This window comes from Lacerta agilis, chromosome 13 (assembly GCF_009819535.1).
Source record: "Lacerta agilis isolate rLacAgi1 chromosome 13, rLacAgi1.pri, whole genome shotgun sequence".
Taxonomy (NCBI): Eukaryota; Metazoa; Chordata; class Lepidosauria; order Squamata; family Lacertidae; genus Lacerta; species Lacerta agilis.
The window spans coordinates 25,431,284-25,444,604 of NC_046324.1; the positions used below are offsets into that span (position 1 = coordinate 25,431,284).

General features: G+C 45.8%; 1 protein-coding gene across 1 annotated transcript in view; it reads left to right on the forward strand.

Annotated features, from left to right (window-relative positions):
- Positions 1-9,887, forward strand: part of CORO2B (coronin 2B) — a 72,733-nt gene extending 62,846 nt beyond the window's left edge. The window contains exons 6-12 of the mRNA XM_033167229.1: positions 1,756-1,872; positions 2,565-2,669; positions 4,178-4,274; positions 5,457-5,569; positions 7,752-7,842; positions 8,507-8,646; positions 9,561-9,887. Coding sequence (XP_033023120.1) covers positions 1,756-1,872; positions 2,565-2,669; positions 4,178-4,274; positions 5,457-5,569; positions 7,752-7,842; positions 8,507-8,646; positions 9,561-9,698 — 801 coding nt within the window. The 3' untranslated portion in view covers positions 9,699-9,887. The remainder of the gene's footprint in view (positions 1-1,755; positions 1,873-2,564; positions 2,670-4,177; positions 4,275-5,456; positions 5,570-7,751; positions 7,843-8,506; positions 8,647-9,560) is intronic.
- The last annotated feature ends 3,434 nt before the right edge of the window (positions 9,888-13,321 follow it).

The window sequence follows — 13,321 nt, forward strand, 5'->3', positions numbered from 1 at the left end:
GACTCTGAACACGATTGCTAGGAGGTTGCTCTGGTGCTGAGGCCCCAACTGGATACTGGCTTTGTACTGGGACATCTGGTTGGCCACAGCTGGACATCTAGAAGGGCTACTGGCCTGATCCAGCCACCCAGGCTCTTCTTATGCTTTTATGTTATTTGTTTGCATTTATTTATTTATTTATTTCATAAAATTTATACACCGCTTGGTGGCAAAAAAAAGAACCCTCAAAGTAGAGCAGTTTACAAAACAGAAAGCGCAATAAAAATATCAACAAGAGGAATCGGCAACAATTTAAGACTTTCGAAAAGTTAAACCAACAGTGAAACTAGAAACAGATTAAAACTCACATCAGCTTTCTAAATGTCAATCCTCCCCACTCCTATTTTCCCAGTCTAAATGCCCCACCAAAACAACAATTATACCTGCAGGTCAGATAGCAGCTTCGGGGGTGGGGGGTGGGGATTTAGATTAGAGAAAAAGCATAGGGGTGTAAGAAACTGCTCAGAAACAGAGGGGCTCCCCTGAGCACCTTTAAGATGGTTGTTTTTTAAGCCAAGAAATTACCGATTACAATTAATTCATGTCCTGTATGTTTTGCAACCTCCACCTGAATTGCAACCTCGTTGGTGTAAAAATTGCCTCCTCTCCTAAGGCAGGAAAAGCAAGTTGGTCCCTGTCCTTGTTGGATACGTTTTGTTGGTAAGAATGCACAGCTCCTTCTTCCGACAATGAAGTTTCCAAAAGCAATCTTTTTATAAGCATATGCCTATCTCCTAAGAAAGCAGCCTTTAAAAAAAAAAATTAAAAAAACGTATTGATCTTTTGGTTAGAATATTTCCCACCACCCCCAAATGTCAACGTGCAAATTTTGACTTCAGAAAAGCACAATTTCAACAGAGGGAAAAGAAAGAATTCACTGTCTGCCATGTTTTTATGTCTAGCTTTAATCTTTTATTAATCACAAGTTGTACTGGATAAAATGAAAAGTGAGGCTTTTGAGAGGCGTATTTGAAAGAATGGTAAGCCAGCCTTTCCCAACCTGGTGCTCTCCTGATGTTTTGGACTACAACTCCCATAAGCCCCATCTGTGTCAGCTGGGACGGATGGGAATTGTGGTCCGAAACATCTGGAGCACAGCAGGGAAAGCTGCCTTAATCAATTGCCTACAGAAGTCTAGTGTCCAGATCAAAGGAAGTCATAGTCTATCCTGTCTTGGTCAGACCAAGCCTGGAGTCCCTGTGTCCAGTTATGGGCACTACAATTTAATAAGGATATTGAAAAGATGACCAAGGGTCTGGAAACCAAGTCTTATGAGGAATGGTTGAGGGAATTGGGTATGTTTAGCCTGGAGAAGAGAAGATGGAGAGAGGATCTGACAGCCATCTTCAAATATCTGAAGTGTTGTCACATGGAAGATGGAGCAAGCTTGCTTTCTGCTGCTCCAGAGGGCAGGACCCCAACCAATGAATTCAAATTACAGGAAAGGGGATTCCTTTCTGACTTTAAGAGCCATTCAACAATAGAATTGACTCCCACAGAAGGTGGTGGGCTCTCATTCACTGGAAGTTTTTAAGCTGCAGTTGGATGGCCATCTGTCAGGGATTCTTGAGCTGTGATTCCTGCATTGAAGTGGGTTGGACTAGACTTTTGGACTAGGCTTCCAACTCTACAATTCTATGATTGATTTGAAGAGGGGAGCTGGAGGCTACCAGGAGTGTAGCTGCCTGGCTGGGTAAATCTTGGTTGTCTTTCCAGGAGGCGAATTGTAAGAACCATCGCGTGAACCGGGTTGTCTTTTTAGGAAACATAAAGCGGCTTCTAACGACTGGAGTCTCGCGGTGGAACACGAGGCAGATTGCCCTCTGGGATCAGGTCAGGCCATGATATTTATTTACTTATTCTGGAGGGTGGTAATGCAAAAACAGGCCTTTTCAGTGGTGGTTCCCTGTTTGCGGAATGCTCTCCTCAGGGAGACTCGCTTGGCACCCTCATTATATATCTTTAGGTGCCAGGCAAAAACTTTCCTCTATAAGCAGGCCTTTGGCCTCTAACTATCTGTGGGCTTTTTGATGTCAGAGGGATGTTTTTGGTTTTAATATATCTGTGGGGGGGTGTTTCATTTCAGTTGTAAGTCACTTTGTAATTTGCCGTGGGCAAGATAAAGCAACTAACAAATATAATAAATAATTATATAGTTTAAAAAATATTATTTTTCAATCATCCCTTTTTGGGACGAAGCGCTGAGAGAAGAAATCTTTATTTATTTAAATCCCAACTTTCCTCCAAGGTTCTCAAGGTGGCATACATATTTATTTCTCCTCCCCATTTTATCCTCACAACAACCCTGGGAGGTAGGTTAGGCTGAGAGGCAATGACTGGCCCAAAGTTGTAGTCGGAAAGCATATTGAGGGCAACAGATTAAGGAAGGCTGGCCACAGCTTTTTTTAAAAAATACACCTTTCTTCACATTTGTAATAACATTCCTAGTGTCAAGGTTATAAATGCAGCAGGTTTGAAAGCTTTTTTTTTTTTTTAACCAACAAGAATATATCTGATTTCTGCAGGAAGATCTCGCCATGCCCTTAATAGAGGAGGAGATTGACGGGCTGTCTGGACTCCTCTTCCCTTTCTACGATGCTGATACCCACATGCTGTACCTGGCTGGCAAGGTGAGTGGGCACAAAATGCTTATGGCATGGGGGAGTGGCCTTTGGCGACGGAATCCCAAAGTTTCTGTATCTTGCCATTAGGTACGCACTATGAACCAACGTATATCTGGAGTCACTCTCTTGGAACTAAAAAAAATTAACAAACCATTTCCCTCAAAGTAGATTTTAAAAAGGCACTCATCAGTTCATCTAGAATCTAGATTGATTCTAGATGCTTAGCCAAAGCAATTTGTGTTGTTGTAAATTTAAATCTACAGCCAAACCTCAGCTCCCGAACGCCTCCATTTTGGAATGTTGCGCTCCCGAATGCCAAAAACCCGGAAGTAAATGCTCTGGTTTTTTAATGTTTTTCAGAAGCTGAATGTCCAATGCGGCTTCTGCTTGAGTGCAGGGAGCTCCTGCAACCAATCGGAAGCCATTGTCGAACATTTTGGAAGCCATTCCGGAACAGATTGTGTTCAACAACCGAGGTTTGACTGTATAAAGAGAAGATTGAGAGGCGATTTGGCAGCCATCTTCAAATATCTGAAGAATTGTCAGATTTTATAATTATTATTATTACTATTACTACTACTATTAAGATGGAGCAAGCTTGTTTGCTGCTGCTCCAGAGGGTAGGACCTGAACTGATGGAGTCAAATTGCAAGAAAGGAGATTGCAACTAAACATTAGGAAGCATTTTCTGACAGTAAGAGCTGTTTGAATGGACTTCCTCGGAAGATGGTGTATTCTCCTTCGCTAGTGGTTTCTAAAGAGATTCTTTTGTTGTGATTCCTGCATTGCAGGGGTTGAACTAGATGCCCATAGGAGTCCCTTCCAACTGTGCACTTTTTTATTCTAAATTTTGGTCTTTTAGGGTTGAGATCTTGAGCATGCATACTCAGAAACAGGTTTGAATGAAATCAATATGCCTTGTTTCCATTCAGATGTGTGAAGGATACATGCTCCATTTCCCAGCAGACCTAAAACCAGCCCCCTTCTTTTCAGTAGATGTAGCTGAATCTGGGCTGACTGGAAATGGATCCCAATTTGAGCACTGTGTAGATTATAGTGTGTCAATTGGGGCTCCACCTAAGCCACTGTCCTTCAACCTTCAGTCCTTCTGCCAGAAAATGGGGATAAAGGCAGAATACCTCACAGGGTTGTTGTAAGCAAAAACAAGACATCACACAGAATCATAGAACGGTAGAATTAGAAGGGACTCTGAGGGTCATCTAGTCCAATCCCTTGACAGAGGGCCATCCATGCTTTTAAAGGTGGGCCAAGTCAGAGTTGCTATGACAACCACCTCAACCTGGGGCCCTCTAGATGTTTTGTACTACAACTGCCAACAGCTCCTACTGGCACCACTTTGTTAATCTGTGGCTGATCAGAGTTGTAGGCCAAAAAACCTGGAAGGCACCAGGTTGGAGAAGGTTCTGCTATGACCTAACCTGTGCAATGCTCTCTCCTCCCACCCCAATATTCACAAAAGTCCCACTGTTTCACATCTCTCTCTCTCTCCCTAGGGAGATGGGAATATCCGCTACTATGAAATCAGTACAGAAAAGCCATACCTCACTTACCTCATGGAATTCCGTTCTCCGGCTCCACAAAAAGGCCTCGGTAAGGGGTGCTTGCCATTTGCGCTACAGCCTCAAAGGGAGGCCGCGTCTTTCCTTGGACTAGTCAGTGGCTACTAGCCACGATGGCTATGCTCTGCCTCCACAATTGGAGACAAGTTCCACATTGGGGCTTCTGGTTGGCCACTGTGAGAACCAAATATTGGACTATTGAGATCAAGCAGGCGTCTTTGCTGTGCTCTTTTTGGCGCCTGCTAAAAACATTCCTGTTTAGACAAGCCTGCCCAGAGGCTTAGGAAGATGAGGCAACTCTGATCTGTTTCTGTGTTTTAATTTTCAGATGTTTTAAAGGAGCAGTGTACATTTTTCTTACATTTTTATTTTTGTAAACTGCTTTGAGGGCTTTATTACAACCAAGGGGTGTGTGAATTTTTATGAAATAAATAGATGGGATATCGGCCTGATCCAGCAAGGCTCCTCTGGTGCTCTTGTGAAACCTCCAGACCTAGAGGCAGTCTATCTGGATACCTAGGTTCTTAGGGTCATTTGGCCACTGTGAGAACAGGATGCTGGACTTGATGGGCTACTGGCCTGATCCAGCAGCCTCTTCTTACGTTATTTCATCTGCTCTGCCCTCTTTCCCCCAGCACAGTCACAGACTCCCACACCTCCTCTAACCACTCTGCCCCTTTCTTCAGCCTCCTCCTGCAGGTCTGCTGCCTCCTGGACGGTCTCCCCAGTCCTTGCCCTCCTTGCCTTTCCAACATCTTGGCCTGCTCTGCCCCAGACTTCCTTCCCTCACCCCAAATAAAGTTCTGACAGCCCTTGGTTCCAGTGCAAGGTCTTCCCCTCAGGCCAAACTGACCCTTCCTCTTCTGCTGTGTGTGATTGTTGTGCGCCGAGCCCTTTCCCCTCTGGAGACGGAATGTTTATGAACATTCCCAGGATGCTGGATCCGAAGGCCAGTAGCTAAGGACAGTGGCTGGCACACTTTATAGAAACAGAGGTTGGTGCAAGGAGCAGGGGTTTTGCCTAGTTGGGGGGGGGGGAGCAGCAGGAAGATCTCTGAGATTAAAAAAAAAGGAAACAGAGAAAATCGTGCGGAACTACTGTGTCACTCAGATGCCATGATAAAGGTTCTCCTTGCAACCTCTCCAAGGATTTGATTTTCTCTGTTACGTACAGGACAACAAGCAACACTTCTTCCTATTCCTTGTGTTTGCAGGAGTGATGCCAAAGCATGGCCTGGATGTCTCTGCCTGTGAGGTGTTCCGGTTCTATAAGCTCGTCACGTTAAAAGGGCTGATTGAGCCCATCTCCATGATCGTGCCAAGGAGGGTGAGTAATCTGGCCCTCACAGGAAGCAGGTTTGCTCTCTAAGACTGCGTACATGCCATACATAGGAATTCAAACACACCCACACACCCAAGAACTGTAGTTTGTGAAGAATGTGGGAACTGTAGCATGGAATGGGGGAACTATAGTTCCCAGGATTATTTGAAGGGAGCCATGTGCTTTAAATGTGTGGGTCCAGTTCACACAACTGTGGTTCAAGCAAGAGTTAGCTCCCATTTTGCAGGGCGTTTCATTGCCACTTCCCAATTTTACTGCACAACAACACCAAATCAGCCCTTAATGGCACAGCCTGAAATTTCTTACGCTGTTAAATTCCACCTCAAACCTCAGCAGCCTAGAAGCTCCCTTGGCTGATGTGCTGCCTCCAGGTGGCCTTGGCAGGTGAAAAGGAGCCATGTGGGATTTGCCAAGCTCTGACCACCCTGCTCAGAGATTGGCAGGGGCATGGGTGTTGCTGCTACAGGGTCCCAGGTTGGAGAAGCCTGCTCTGCCTCAAACTATGGAACTTGCTTCCACAGGAGGCAGTGATGGCTACCAACTTGGATGGCTTTAAGAAAGGATTAGACAAAGGGGAAGGCTATCGATGGCTACCAGCCCTGATGGCTACTAGACACGGTGGCTATGCTCTGCCTCCATAGTCGGAGGCAGTAAACACTTCTGAATCCCTTTTGCTGGCTTCCCTCATCCATCTGGTTGGCCCCTGTGAGAGCAGGATGCTGGACTAGCTGGGCCGTTGGCCTGATCCAGCAGGCTCTCCTTGGGTTCTTATGCCTTAAAACATGTTGACCTTGTGCACAAGCTCTTTTTTCTTTCCATCAGTGTGTGCTCAGATGCAGGAGTGCCGACATGGCACCCGCAACCACGGGTGCCCAGGGTTGTGAGTGCCACGCAATGTGCATGGCCCTGGCACCAAAATTTGTGGGTGCCCGGCTCCTTCATGGGGAATTTTGTGGGTGCTCAGGCAACCCAGGGAGTTGGCACCTATGCTCAGTTGTCTTTCCCTATGTTTTGGTGTGGTAAAGGAAAGTTGCGATTCTGTCCCATTATTTCCACACAAAGCCCCACAGGTCCATTGCCCTCACTCGTAGTCATTTTCCCCCACACTCCGCAAGCCCAAATGCCTTCTATTAAACCTCTCCTGCCTTGATTGCCTCTCCTGCAAACACACCGAGCTGCCTGCTGCATGGGCTCTTTTTCTGCAGCAGTGTGGAGCCAGATCTTCAGGGCAAAAGGGATGTGCTTGAGAATGCTCTAATGCAGCCTTCATCCCAAACTGCAATCCGACAAATGCGGTTAACCTGCTACGTTTGCAATGCTCATAGCTTCGCTTGGCTCAGAGAATGAGCCAAAAGTTTGTGCTGCTCCCGAGATAAATGTCCACTCCTCGTTTGGGGGATGGGGGGGGGGGAGTGTGTTGAGTAGATTAATTATTGCCATAGCATCAAAAATCTTATTGATTTTTTTTTGGGGGGGGGAGGGCAAAATGGAACTTAATGGCTTGCAGACGGGGTTAATATTGTAAAGCAGCAGTTACCGAAGTGGGTGGTACCACCCTTGGGGGGGGCAATGAGGCCCCAAGAGGCAAGGGTGCAGAAGGGGGGCACTGGAAGTGGGCCATTCCAAACACACTGATTGCTTATTTACGGTTGGCAGGGCTAGAACCTGCAACAAAAAACCTTCCTTGTTTTGTATTTAAAGCTTTACTGCTCCTATCACTTTTAAATTGGGGTGGGGGGGACTGAAGATGAGATAAAATAATAATAATAATAATAATAATAATAATAATAATAATAATAATAATAATAATAATAATACTCTGCCCATTTGGCTGGGTTTCCCCAGCCACTTTAGCCAGCTTACGATTATGGAACCAAGGGGGTGGGTGCCCAAAAATGTTCAGGAACCACTGTTAAATGATTGCTTGCAACTGGGTCATTGGTGTGTGGGTGTGTGTGTGTGTGTGTTACTCGTTGATTTTTTTCTTGGGAAAGAAAGATCTAGATTATATTTGGTGGTGGTGGGGATACAGGTTGGTATGCTGATGCCAACAGCATTATGTGTTTGCTGCCTGCCTGGGGGCATCCATCCCAGAACACCACCACCGCTCTGGAAGTCCTTTACTAATTATTTCAAATATGCTGTTTCTCTTCCTTCTGATTTCTAGTCGGAAACCTACCAGGAAGATATTTACCCAATGACTCCAGGAACAGAGCCTGCTCTCACACCGGATGAATGGCTGAGTGGAACGAACCGGGGTAAATGCACTAGCTCTGCAATTTTGTGATGTGCAACTTGGTAGAAAATCACACAACACCTAGGTTTTTAAAAAGTTTTAAAGTGTTCAGAAATTTGACTTCAAGCAAAACATGGCTAACACTGCTTGAAATCCCTAATATCTCCAAATATTGAAGTCTGGGCATCTGTTCAAAGCCTTATAGAGCTAGGCAGATCTCTGTAGGACCCATTTTGTCACCTGGGCACACCTGAGGTTGAAACTGCAGTACCACTTTCAGACCAGCAGCCCTGGTGGCACTAAAGCTCAGGCTCTTTTGGAAAGCTGGCATAGTGGCAGGCTCTTTTGGAAAGCTGGCATAGTGGCAGAGTAACAAAGGTGCCTGGGTTCCCCAGCCTAAGAACCCTGACATTTGCAGTAGCTTCACTTGCGCCTCTGAGATTCTGGGCTGCTTCATTGCCACTCCAATGCAGCCTCTTGGGTTGTGTGCGATGTTCAGCAGGAGTTTCACAGGAGGCTGCAAAGTAAAATGCAGCTTCACAAAGTTCCAGCACTTTGTCCCAAATACAGAACACAAAAGTTCGGTCATTTAGCTAAAATAGTGGAGATTAGTTGCTTGTTTCCAAAAAGTGTCTCTGTAGCCCAGTTAATTTTATTTAGGCATTTGTTGTCTCTTGTTTTCTTAGATCCCATATTGATGTCTTTAAAGGAAGGCTATAAGAAAGCATCGAAAGTAGTTTTTAAGGCGCCAATGAGAGAGAAGAAGAGTGTTGTTGTGAATGGGATCGACCTCTTAGAAAACGTGCCCCCCAGAACAGAGAATGAGGTAAGGGAAAAACAGCTACCTTCTGTCCAGGTTGAGAGTTGTCATCGTTAGGCCTGGGCGATGTATCCATACGTTGCCCAGAACCAGTATGAGGGGCAGACCACAATGGCAGCTTCACTTGGAGGTAGAGCACAGCTTGCTCGCTTGCAAGCCAGAGAAGCATCAGGACTCCCTCGGCTGGGGGGTGGGGTGGGGTGCACTTTAACAGGCTTTTCTCTCCCTCTCTCATAATACTAGAACCCAGTGTGGTCATTCACAGAAGCTGAATGTTGGTAGGATTCAGCACAGACAAAAGAAAATACTTATACACACACACAGCACACAGTTGAAACTGTGGAATTTGCACCCACAGGAGGGAGGTAGTGATGACCAGCTTTAAAAGAGACTAATTCATGGAGGACATATCTATCAACCACTACTAGTCATGGTGGCTATTTATTCCTCTTATCAGAGGCAGGATGCATCTGATTCTGCAGATCCTAAGTAGGAAATACTGTTGCATTCATGTCCTGCTTCCAGGCTTCCCATATGAATCTAGCTGGCAACTGTGGGAAAAGGATGCTGAACAATTTGAGCCTTTGGTCTGACCCAGCAGGGCTTTTTTGTACATGGCCCCCACAAATACCCGCCAGCTATGATACACCAAAGTACCATAATTTTTTGAGAGTCAGAAAAACAGGGTTCAAATCCCCACTCAGCCAGGAAGCTCACTAGGTGACCTTAGGCCAATCGTTGCCTCTCAGCCTAGCCTACCTCACAGGGTTGTTGTGGGGATTAAATGAGGAGGGGGAGAACCATGTACACCACCTTGAGGTGCTTGGATAAAAAGACGGGATAGAAATGCAACCCATAAATAAATGAAGCAACAGCACGATACAGAGGCCAACTCTTTCTCTCTCTTTCTCAACTTCAAGCTTCTCCGAATGTTCTTCCGGCAACAAGATGAGATCCGGCGGTTGAAAGCTGATCTCTCGCAGAAGGACATCAAAATCCGACAGCTACAGCTGGAACTGAAAAACTTGCGCAACAGCCCGAAGAACAATGAACTCTAAAGGACATTTTCTAAACAAACTCTTTGTTTATACCCGCTCTTTTAATTTTACTGTATCCACTTAACACACGATATGAGCCAGAGACCCCCTTGGCCAGACCCCAGGGAGTTCACCCGCTAACTGGAACTGTGTCCTTCTGTGGTCCTTTCCTAGCACTAAAAGAAAGACGTGTTGTCTGTATGATGTTAACTGAGAAAACTACTGCATGAAACGAGCAAAGGGACCCATGTATAGCCCGAGCTTCCCTTGGAGGAAGTAGAGGAGTCAATGCGTTTCCTGATGCCGCCAAGTCACAGGATTAGCTAAACGGGGCATCCAATTTTTCATTCCATCCTTGAGCAGTTGAGGGGAATGAAAAGGGAAATCTGCATGTCCTGCAGGAAACAATGGCATTGATTAGTATTATTAATATTCTCTCCTTTTTTCCTATGCAAAGTGTGACTGACAATGCACACTGGATACAAAACTGGAATTCAGGTCCATGAAACTGGAAGGTACATGGGAGAGCTGGACATTAATTCATCCCCTAGGACATTAATTCAGAACCCCCAGGATCCCTTTAATGCTTCAGCGGATGCTGGGGGTTAATGTCATGCACAGCTTTCTCAGTATTCCTAAAAATACCATTCCCCACCCCCCCACCCCATAGCCACTGGCATCATTTGTACCGTGGGGCCAGCTCTGCTTTAGCCATAGCTCAGTGGCTTTTCTATGCATCAACCCCTTGGTTGGTTGTCCTATCGAAACAGGTGGCGCCGGCACCAGTTTATAAGGGATACCCGCTCTTTGTATCTCTGGTTCCTAAAAATTAATCCCAAGCCTTCACATCTTATAGAATTTCATATTTTCTCCTAGAACCATAGAATTGGAAGGGACCCCCCAGGAGTCATCTGGTCCAACCCCCTGCAGTGCAGGAATCACAGCTGAAGAATCCCTGGCAGATGGTCACCCAACCCCTGTTCAGCAACCTCCTTCATGAAGGAGAGTCCACCACCTTCTGAGGTGGTCCATGCCACTGTCAAGACAGCTCTTGCTGTCAGACAGTGGTTATGAACACATGCCGTAACACGAGACTGCAAGGAAGGAGGAAATCTTGAAGGCAGGAGGAGGTTCCACTGTGGACTGATGCCAAGGCTCAGGCTGCAAGATGCTTCCATCTGGCTGGATCCTGCCAGCATCTTCTGATGCATTTGTTAGCTCAGTTGTCTGCTGCCGCCAGTGAAGCTGTGCCCTAAGCCGAACCATTGCCAACTGCTGTGAGGCAGAAAAGGGAGGGACCAGTCCCCCAACCTCACATTTATATGCTGGGGGACGGTGGGGTATTGCTGCTAGCACCACCCAAATGTAAGGTTGCCCAATGGGTGTTTGCTGCAAAAGGGGTACTGCGAGTCACTCAGCAACTGGGACTTTCAAGGTGCTGGCTGTCATGCCCCTGCTGAGATTTATAGGTAAGAAGACTGCACCCCCCCCAAAAAAAAGTTCCCATGCAATGAGCCCCTAGAATTACCTAGCAATCTGCCTTGCCAGCTATTGCTGTTCAGGTTGGATTCCTACAGTCATCTGCTCCAAATTGGTCAATGGTTTGAAGAAAGAGCCCCAGGGAAATGGGTCCTGGGGACGGATATTCTAGAAGGTAAATCTATCCTGAATTTGGCACCACAGGTAGAGCCTCCTGCCAGTGGAGTGAGCCGAAAGCATTTCACTTCCTTGCTAGTCATTAATGAAAATGGGACTTGCCACTGTGGGTTTCAGTGAATGATGGGAGGGGATCCAAGTGGCAGTAAGATTGCTTCAGTATTTAGTTAGGGGTATTCCCTTCTGAAGACAATCGCCTTGCTGAGAAATTACGTAAGGGTAGTTTTCCTGACCCCTAACATTCCCCGGCAGGGGGTGAAGAGAGAGGAACCCATTACTCAAATTCCTTTGCCCGCAGTGCAACTATCCTGGAATAAGTTCACCATTGTGGTCTTGAGTGCAGGAACCCTGTGATGAGGAGCTTATCGTGTATCTGGACCCTAGAACGGGAAGATAAAAAAAATAGGTGAGCCATTATGTCTGCAATAGGGGGATAATATATTAGGGCCTACCTTACAATTGATTTCACAGAGTTTGAGGCAATTAGAACACTCAGAAAGTGCTACTGTATATAGAATTGCTATGCTTAAATACATACATACATACATACATACATAGAGATTTGACTTCTGGGCCCAGAACTGGTAAAAAATACGGCCTCTGAAAATGTAAACACCTGCAACTTGGTCCAAGATAATCCTCAGAGCTATACTCAAGGTAGATCCTGTTCCGAGGGTCATATTTGAACATTTTGGATTGTTGGCAGCAAGAAATCATGTGTCTACCAAGACTGTCTTGAAACCACCCCAAATTTGTCAATCGCCACTGCCAAATGGATGTAGCAAATGTTCCACAAGAACGTTGTGGCCGTAGAATGAGCCAATCGAAACGGGGAGGCTTTAGGTTGTAATGCGTCGCCCACTTCAAGTTCCCTCTTGGACGCAGCGGCATCCAAGTCCTGCTGAGTTCATTCTGCGTCCCAATCGGCTCAAATCTAGACCCGAGTTGCTAGAGGTTCTGCATAGTGCTCATTCATGTGTGTGTGCCCCCACCACACATGCTTTGACCGCCAAGCATCGCCCAAAAAGACAGGTGTGCTTTCTCTCCACACACACACACACCCACTTCCCCATGTTCCGCCACCAATGTTTACATTGTGTTCTGTGCCTAACGCTGACCCCACCCTGCTCCATTTCAGTGTTCTCTCACTCGCTTATTATTTATGCTGCCATAAAAATAGTGACAAAATAAAAAAAAAAGTTACCAAGATACCAAAACCAAATTTGGTGGTTAAGTCTCCCTTTGTCTTCGGTGGGAAGCTGGTCCTCAGTAATGGGGATTGGGCAGGTGTAGAGATGATCATGATGAATCTCTAAAGCAGTGTTTTCGAAACTTGGGTCTCCAGATGTTTTTGGACTACAATTCCCATCATCCCCGACTGCTGGTCCTGCTTGGTAGGGATGATGGGAGTTGTAGTCCAAAAAAAACAGCCAGAATCCCAACTTTGGGAAACACTGTTCTAAAGTAATTTCTCTCTACACCTGGTGTCCTACAATTCTTATCATTTCATGGCCATGCTGTCTGGGAGTTGCCGTTCAAAACACCTGCAGGACACCAGGTTGGAGAAGGGGCCTCTATAAAGTTTTGAATCCTCAAATAAGAGAGTCTTGTAGAATAAGGCTAGCTATTTCCTTTACACACATTAAATGCACACATGCACAAAGTCAAAATCCAATTTTAAGAAAGCTGCCTGAGTTAGGCACCATAAAGTCAAACACCTTGATGGAGTCTCTTGTACCTCCACAATACTCTAGGGATTACTTTACCTTGGCATGGAAAATGAATCTGCATCACCTTGCCGATTCGGACCGAAAAGGTCTGTCCCATGGAGATGGGTGCACACAATTGTTCCGCGGCATCTGGCACTCGAGAGGTATCATCCTCCTGTACGTGGGGGATCCTCTTAGGCTGTCATGATTACTTTTGAAATAATGCACTAAGTGTTGCTAACAATGAATCAGAATGAGGTTCTTCAAAAAATGAAAACA